Raw genomic sequence first — 9,603 nt, forward strand, 5'->3', positions numbered from 1 at the left:
GGATTTGATTCTTCTGGATGTCATTTTCTTTAATTTGGAGCTTCTGGGAAGCTAAAAGAGCCGATTTCAAGGGAGGGAACTCAAATGGGTTAAAGAGGCATTGAACAGTAATGATGATGTTGAGGTGGTAGACGCCTTCAGAATCAGAGGAAGTCGCAGCTTTCTTATGTTCCTTTTCTTCTTCAGAAATGATGTGGGTGGGCTGCTTGGCTTCACTCCGGTTCATTTTCAGTCATAATTCAGTTGTCATTGGGTCATAAATGACAAAATGACGCTCTACAGAATATTCACCGGCTGCTAGGGCCAGTCCCCCACGACTTTTTAAAACATATATTCGAAAAAATGCCTCGAAGATGAAGAACAGAAGGACATAAAGAAACCCACGAACACGATTTGCTACCTAGCAGAATTTCCTTTCAAAATGAATTTCAAGAATAACTAAACAAAATACATTAACAGCAAAAGGAACCATCTGAAGTAAATTTGACATAAAGGCATTGGTCAGATCATAGCAAGGCAGTATAGCAGAAAAAAGGTCCATGACTAATCCTGGATTACTACCATCTCGAGACAGACTTGGGAAGCTAATAGAAACACAGCAAAAAACAACTCTTCGTTCATACAAGTAGATCTAATATCCTCCTTCCTCCCCACAATTAAGGAACAAAGAGCTACTACTCATGGATACTAGGGAGAGCAACCAAACTCGGGATTTATGCTACTGGAATCTCAATATTGGTTGTCATCACTGGTGGAACATAGTCTTCTTCTTCCTTGGGAGGATGGATGGTGACCAGATCAGGCAATGGTGTCATTGGCCCCACCTTGCCCTTAGGATCCCAGTCAAGCATGATCTTCACCTTGATACCAAGCACACCCTGTTACCAGAGAAGGTTTAAAAGAAAATAAGCCACTGACCAAAAGGTTGTAAACAATGAGCAAATACAACAATTACTGGATTTGTATGGCATGGTACTCTGCAGGAGACACAATACAAGCAACTAACCTGTCTAAGAAGAACGTGCCTAACAGCTGAATCAATATACTCTTTAACAGGTTGGCCAGAGGAAATCATGTACCCATCCTTAAATTTCATAGATTTGGCACGCTGTGCCCGGAGCTTTCCACTCACAATAACCTGTGACATGACATAGGTGAATGGGTTTCAATGATTAGCACATGCTGGCTGCCACAATTGCAAACAATAGGAAAAACAATCAAGAAATCAAAATCTTTAAGCATACCTCGCATCCTTTTGCCCCACTCTCCATTACAAATCTTAAGACTCCATAACAAGCCCTGTAAACATAACAAAAGTTTGACCTCGACGACAAATTCCAATGGGGTACATACTATATGCATGCAACTCAGTTTGACTGTTCAAATTGATCAATGCACAAGTGACCGAGAAGCAGAAGGTAAATAAACAATTTCTTGTCCCTTAATTGGATATGAAACAGAACTGTTAAAATATAAGAACCCTGAATTCAAACACATGGTACCTGAAGGGACCAACAGGAAAGTTGTATTCAAAATCCAACTACAGAGATAAGGGATTCAAAAAGTGCAGCAACCACCAAATATCAACAAAAGCAGAAGAATAGCAGGCAATAAAAAACAACACAAAAAACATAAATCACAAATTTCTAAATCAAACAGCAGTGTGTGAAGCTGTCATTCATGCATTTGTCTGTGCATACAATTAATACGAATAAACTACCAGGAATGCGAGACAATATTGTAAAGCCAGACAAACTCCCTATAAAGAATTTATGTGAACATTGTTTCATCATAGTTTGAAACCCCAAGCTCTCAAGTCAATTGAAGAGGTATATATAATTTGGTGGTGATGAGTACTCCTGTCCATTCTGTTTATGTAATGAACAAGCATCCAATCATGAAACTTCCAAGCTCTCCATACAAAATATGATATTAGTACAGTGTTAACAACTGTAATGATCAACAACATCCAAAAAGCACTAAATTGAACTTGATAGTCATTCTTTTTCACAAAAAGTAACAGGCATGAGAGATATTACTCAGACAAAATAAACATCACAACGATGCACTAAATCATAATGCGTCATAAACCGCACTAGTGTTGGTATAGAGGTATACATGCCGAGACATTATTTTCCTAATCTGCAAGGCTCCCTCTGAATAATACTTAGTCATAAGAAGGTGGTATCTACCATCACAATTTCTGTGCAAGGAACAACAGTTGCATTCCTTGTATTATAGAAAATTGATGGCATCAACAAATATTGTCACCCTCAGACACGAGATGGACATTTTTAAATAACCAACTCGCTGTAAAGATGACTTGTTCAACAGAAACATCAAAATTCATAAAGATGCAAAAGAACCAGGTAGACATGCAGAGATCACCAAATAAGCAAACAGTCAATAGAGTTGGACGCACCTGCGAACAGCAAGGCCTCCAAGGAGCTTGTAACGAAGAGACTCAGCCTGAGCAATGGCACAGAGACCCCTGTTGTTAACTTTCTCAGCATAGAGCTCAACACCATTCTCAGGAAACTTGAAACGTTTCTGAACAACGGAAGTCAGTTCTCTGATCCTCCTTCCCTTCTCACCTGAAACATAACAGCAGCAGGTAATACCGTGTTGGGTACGAGTAGATAATGTTATTCTCCCCCATAATAAAAAAGAAAAAAAATTACCAAGAACATTTTGGGTACGAGTAGCCCTGATGATGATCTCAGTGCGCATGGGAGTAACCCTAACCTCAACACCAGAGTAACCATCCTCCGCTAGTTCTCTTGTCAACACCTCATTAAGTTCCGCATAGAAAACTCCATCTGCAACAAACTACATATTTCCCAGAAACAAATTTTTTTTATCAGATTCATCTTTTTTGTTTCCTAAGAGAACCAAAAACAAATATTGTAGGAGTTTACCTTGCGTTTCTTACTTATTTGAGTAGCCATGATTGGGAGGGAATTCAAGGTTTTAAGAAGAAGCTACGCCGCGTCCTGTTCTTTTGAGAGTTAAGTGCAGCGAAGCGCAGGCCAAACCCTAAGGTAAAAACGGTTGCGTTTGTTTGTAAATAAAAAGAGGGAGGATTTCTCGGCAAACGGGTGCTGTTTTGGTTTATACGCTACAAACTATGGGCCTTGGTTTAGATCAGTCAGATTCACATAAATTAAGCCCAAATTGGATTTTGAAAGTTCATAAACCATTTTTTCTCTTGTTTTAAAAAAAAAACAAAAACAAAATAAAATAGTAATTAATTGACGGTTGAGTAATCAGTTTTTTTGTTTTTGTAAGTTCATTTTATTTTTATTAACCACACCTCCAAAAAAAATAAAATCAAGACCCAAATGTGATTCTTCATTTTCAGTTTTTGGAACCGAAATGTTTTATTTTTTCAATGAAAATATTTATTTTTTATATAAAAAATAATTTTATGATTTTTGGTTTTTTGAGAATTATTTTTTTCATGAGTTAGATCTTATATATCCATTGATATATTAAAATACACTTTTATAGAGTTTTTTCATCAATTTATTTGCAAAACAAAAAAACAAAGAAAAACCATTTCAAATTTTTTAAAAATTTTAATTTAAGTAATATAACATATAAATATAAATATATAATTTATTTATCAATGATTAAAATATGTATACACACACTATTCGGTTTTCAATTAAAACCAAATGAAAACTTTTTAACAATTAATTGAATTACCGATTTAAATTGGTTTAATTTCAAATAGTCAAATTAAAAAAAAACCAACAAAATTCAACCAAAATTTTCAATTTTATTTGATTATTAAATTTAAACCTAATAGCTCTCACCTTCAATTGATTCCAATTGTTGTGGGAAAACAAAAGTATATTGAAGAGCTTTGTATAATTAATATTTTTCTATTTAAATATTTTAGATATTTTCAAGCCATATTTTAGTATTAAATTTAGATCCTATTGTTAGCTTAAATGTCTTTAATCTTCTGGATTATCTGTTTTAATGATAATAATATATTATTACATTTAATATATATGTCAAAGTATTATTGACGTAGGAGTTTTTTTACATTAAATTGAAGTTATATATTTTTTGGATGTAAACTTGACTTAAAAATTCTCAAGCTAATATTCTTTTGTAATCAAGTCTTTATAAGATTTAATTTTAAATCATAAAATGAATTTCCTTCATAAATTTCTTAATTATCAAATTTCATCAATCTAAAACGATTTTATTGTCAAAACCCATACTTAGTGAAAAATATCTTATAAAAAATTCTTTTATCATATACTTTGATATTTATCATTAAAATGCTTTTAAATAGATAACATATATTTCATTGATCATGTTGAACTTTTGACCACACTAAAAGTTTTATATCCATTTTTAGCTAAATGGTAATATTATAATTTTAGAAAAAGTGTATTAAACACTAAATAACTATTTTACCTAAGATGTTAACTCACTTTTTTCGCTTGCTTTTGCAACCACTGTTTTTCTTCCATAAACACCTCCTAATTTTTTCTCTTGGATAAAAAGCTTTCACTTATCTTTCTATTCTCTTGAAAAGCTTTAAATCATATATTGCGTTAAATCAATTTTCTCACCTTTATGAGTTAGATTACATTCTATAAAGACTTACATTTAATCTTTGTCTTTACTTGTGTAAGGTGTGATTACTCTCTCATGAGAGATAAATCATTGTGAAAGTGTAAGTAATACTTGAAACCACTTGGGTAAAGAGAGGTTTTAATTTTTTTTTTCCTTAAAAAAGATTGTGTGAGAGGTTTTCAATTTTGATCTTTGAAAAAAATTGTGTTAGGTTTGATCTTTAGCTTATAAAGGATTAGATCTTAATTCTAATCCCAAAAAAATATTAGAATAGGTTTTATCCTTAGCCTATAAAAGGATTGGGTTTACTCTTAAGTCTAAAAAAAAGATTGAGATAAGTTTGATCCTTAGCTCATAAGAGAATTGGGTTTAATCTTGAGCCTGAAAAAAAAAAACTGTGTGAAGGCTTGGTATTACCCGTGAAGAAGACCGTGTGTGACAGTGAATACTTGAACATAAATTCAAAGAACGAGCTAGACGATTGAATGAACCATTATAAAAAGTGGTGTGTCTCTTTCTATCCTTATCTCTTTAAATTTATGATTATTAATATTAGTTGGGTGTTTTGACTATCTTAGTTTAATTGGAGATTAATATCTTAAAGTGCTTTAAAATTAGATAAAGCTATAATCCCCTCCAAAAAAAAAAAACAAATCTTAGGCCTTTTAATTAGGTATCGGAGCTTTGACTCCTTGTTTAAGGTTTAATCACCCAAGAGAAAAGATCATGGTATACGAGGGTTAATGTTTATCTAGAGCACCATTCTTTGAATGAAAGAATTATGTCTATTAGAAAATTAGGGTGCAAACTTCTTGAGTTTATTGATATTGAATCATGGAATCTTATTGAGAGTGGATTTACTAGACCCACAATGATAAATTTGGATGAAGAAGTGATTACTAAACTCATAAGTGAATGGGATGGCAAATAAAATAAAATGCATAGTTATAATACTAAGGCAAAGAATGCATTTTTTTAAGCTCTTAATCATGTAGAGTTTACTAGAGTAAAGAGTTGCAAAATAACTTTTGGAATTTGGATACTTTTGGAAGTTACCAAGTCAAGTTAAAAAAATCTAGATTGATAAACCTTACTAGAGAGTATGCATGAAATCCACACTAGATTTGTAAACCCTTGATGTAAACCCGGCATAAACGTCAGACTTAAAGTAGTAAGGTCCCGACGAGTAATGGAAGCTCGGGATGAAAATAAATATGTAATAAAAGGGATGACCTCTATAAATAAATCTAAAGGCATTGATGAAGTTAAAAAGAGAATTCTGAATTTTGGGTTCAAAATTCATAACATCAGTTAAACTAATAAAAGGTTTTGATGGATAAAAGAATAAGAAAAATAAGAAGATGACTTCAAGAATTAAAATGTAAAAAATAATAAACTATAAGAATGGATAGTATAAAGAAAAGTCAAGAGTGAAGATGAAAACACTGGTTAAAACTCGGTAACATTACAGTGAAACGGTAATAAGTTTGTAAACAAAATAAATGGTAAGAAAGAAAAACAAATATATTTTGAAATAAAAAAATGGTGTCAAAGATTTAATTAATTGATTGATATGATTTATCCAATGATGGAATAAGAAAATTCAGATTTTTTATGAAAAATCACAAACCAACTAGCTTTATGTTATCCCGTATAATTTTCAATCTCACCGTCCTATTATGCTGAAATTTTGCATGGAGTTTCCTGACATATTTTCTTCCCTTTAGTTAAAGTCTCAAGTCAATTAGAGTTTGGTAAGGTCTTTCAATTTAGGTTGGCAGTCGGGTAGTATATGTGAAAAATACATAAAGGCATAAAGGGGTGATAAAATTGTAAATAACATGAACAATAATTGTTCATGAGAGAAAACATGTCCGGTAACTGAAATAAGAGGGAGAGATTGCCTTTGTTCATGAGAGAAAAATGAGTCAAATTTCTCCTATTCTAATCTATAATAACAAGATATAATTTGTTTTACACAATCAAACTTAAAACAATAAAATTAAGTACATTCAATATCAATAAAAATTGAGATACTTATGGTAAGGTATTTTGATCAACAACAATTAATCACAATGGTATAAACAAACTAAAACATTCATTGTATGTACAAACATTTTGGAACAATCTTTCTCTTTACCTTATTTTTTCTGAATATATAGGTCTTATGTTCACTTTCATTTCTTCATTATTTTTTGAATAATAAGGTCATTTTCTTAGGTTATTAACCTTTTATTTGACATAGTCGTGTAATTTTTCTATTTCCCCCAAATTGGTTCAAGAACCCTATTTGAGAAAATCCAAAATTTCTTTAGTTTACTTACCAAAATGCCTTAAAGATGATTAATGTTCTTTTAACTTTTGTTTGTTGTTCTCTTTGATGTTCCATCTATAGCTTATAATTTCTACATCTTCTCCTTCTTTTATTATTTCTTTAAATCCACATTACAAGGTTTCTCTCTCTATTTCTTAATGTTATTTCAAGGTCTTATCTAAATGTTTCAAACTAATCTTTTTATTTTCTTATCTCTTTAGAGAAAAAGTTTAACATGCAAGAGAAATGGTGAAGGGGTGTTTGTTATAGGTGAAGAAGTTGGAGTTTTTCTTCTTTTCACACCGTCGGCTCTCTTTTAAGAGAAAAGCTCAATTTCCCTTCTTTTTTGTCACTTTAGCCCTTCACTTTATAGTAGTTTTAAAATTATCCCCGCTCTCTTCTAATTTAGTCGTAGTTAATTTACTAGACTTTCATTTTCACCTCTTAATAAATATTATTACTTGTATAAGCCCATTTATTTATTTCAATATGTCCTTAATCATTTATAAACTTTTGTTTTCTAAGCAAGTTTTAACTTGGTTTTACATATTTTGAGAATAAAACTAAAGATTTTCATTCAATCAAAATATGAAAAAATCTCAACATATTATCCATATATTTTGGAAATTAATTTAAGACTCTTTTCTTGTAAAGATATGGAATTATTTGAAACCTTAACCCATAGCACTTGAGAAGATAACTTTATAATCTTATTCATTCAGAAATGGATAATATACATATTCTCCAATATTAAACCATTAAATATATTAATTCATCCATTTTGATTTTTTTCATTCAATAAAAAAGGTGAGAATTGAAAATTATTCACACATCTTGATAAGGTAGTCTTTGACTTTCCTTCAAAAAAAAATTATGGAAACACTTTAACCCATCAATTTGAGGAAATTTTGTTTTACGTATATAAAATAGAGAAGATATAGTTAGCTACAACTACATCTAGTTTCAACTCCTATAAACTATCAAATCAAACTTCTTCATAATTCACCACGACTAGTTATTCCCTACAAGAAATTCTAGCATTGTTCCAAATAGACATCGTGTTCTTTAGGCCCAAAGCCTTCCTCTTGATTAGCAATTCGATGAGTAAAATTCAACAACGTCTCAGCCCTTGAGGATTTTTTGTCTTTTAAAACTTGAAGATATTCCATACTATCATTATTAAGTCTTATTAGGATATCATATAGATTCCTCTAATTATTCTCTTACCTTTAGAGGTGAGCTTAAACCTCTTTAACTTGATTTCTTAAATCTGCCACATCATTTTCAACCTTTTTTTGTTCAACTAGGTGAGCTTTTCCTTTTATGGCATATAGATGAGCCTCATATCATTCATCATTGGAGCCCTTTCCATTTCTAGTTCACTTTCTAAATCCTCAACATCTATCTTTCCTTTTTGTAATTCCTCCTCAATTAATTTCCTGACTTATCTTTTAGTTTTTAAATTAGTTTTTAGCTTTTGGTTTTCAATCCTTTGTTGCTCCACTATATCTTTTTCTAGTCTTTTTAATTCTTTCTTGACTCATTACCTTCAACAATTCCTATTATGTTTGTCTTCTTGTATTTTTTGTTTTCTTCATCTATCTAAGAGGAGCCTGAGGTCGTTGAAGTGTTACAACCAAAGACAAACAATTGCTTATCTTATTCTAACACCACTAAATGTATAGCTTAGTGACAGGAGTTTCCCTTTTAGCTATTTGTTGCTTAACAAATCCTTAGGTATTCCAATCCTGTCTTATAGTGGCTAAAAAAGATGCCTCTTTGAAATTACTCTAGAATTCATCCAAGCCTACTACAATTATTTAAACACATTATCAGCACCCACATTGTTTAGCTACCATATAAGATGCATAACTAACATAATGTATAGTTTAGTGATAGGAGTTTCCCTTTAATCAAAGCAATACATGGGTGTTGTCTATAGTAAACAAGATGAGTTTCTAAGAGCATCCAAATTGTTTTTCACATAAACAAGGCACTTAGCAATTTATGGAATAATTCAATCAATTTCTCTTCTGAAAACATTCTCCAAATAATTCTTATAAACTCTAGTAACATTTTTTTGTTCACCATGTTATTCTAAAAATAACTACCATGGCAATCATATGACTAATCATCCACATATATAAAGTTGCACATAACAATGTATTGACCATTTACCTATTTTCCCTAATGATTGAGAATCAGGATTGTTTATATTAGGATTGTATTAATTGGATTAATTTGTTTCTATTTGACCTCATAGAACACATCAGTTGCTTCAAGATTGATCAAACATGACGTTGAGGGAAATAATATCAGCCTAAAAATTTCTAAAGCCAATATTCAAATCCTGTAAAACTACCATTCTTATTTTACAACTTTTTCTTTAAACAACTATTCATATACATTCCAACACCATCTTCCAGCACATAGTTCTTTTTTTTTTTACTCTACTTATGTTCTCGACTATATTAGAAAGCTTTGAAATTCTTTAAGTAGTTTCATCATGTCAATTATGGTAATAGATAATGTATGTAGGTTAGGGCATTTGTAGCAACTGTTGATATTCTTCGATGATAGCAACTATGTCAACTATCCCAAATGTGAAGCACTTATATGATGCATCCTAAAATTATAACATAACTTTGACATCCTATTTTTATAAGATATTTTGAGCATTTATACCAAGTTCC

At 31.2% G+C, this 9,603-nt stretch overlaps 1 protein-coding gene across 1 annotated transcript; it reads right to left on the bottom strand.

Moving 5' to 3' along the window:
- Window positions 1–452: 452 nt before the first annotated feature.
- Window positions 453–3,089, bottom strand: LOC133678986 (small ribosomal subunit protein uS3x-like). The gene is made up of 6 exons (XM_062101537.1): window positions 2,919–3,089; window positions 2,682–2,829; window positions 2,423–2,594; window positions 1,245–1,299; window positions 1,007–1,138; window positions 453–878 (listed from the first exon to the last, which is right to left on the bottom strand). Exons 1-6 carry the CDS (start codon window positions 2,946–2,948, stop codon window positions 714–716), a joined length of 702 nt encoding a protein of 233 aa, XP_061957521.1. The 5' UTR covers window positions 2,949–3,089; the 3' UTR covers window positions 453–713.
- Between the last annotated feature and the right edge of the window lie 6,514 nt (window positions 3,090–9,603).

The sequence above is a fragment of the Populus nigra genome, chromosome 18 (genome assembly GCF_951802175.1).
Source record: "Populus nigra chromosome 18, ddPopNigr1.1, whole genome shotgun sequence".
Lineage (NCBI taxonomy): Eukaryota > Viridiplantae > Streptophyta > Magnoliopsida > Malpighiales > Salicaceae > Populus > Populus nigra.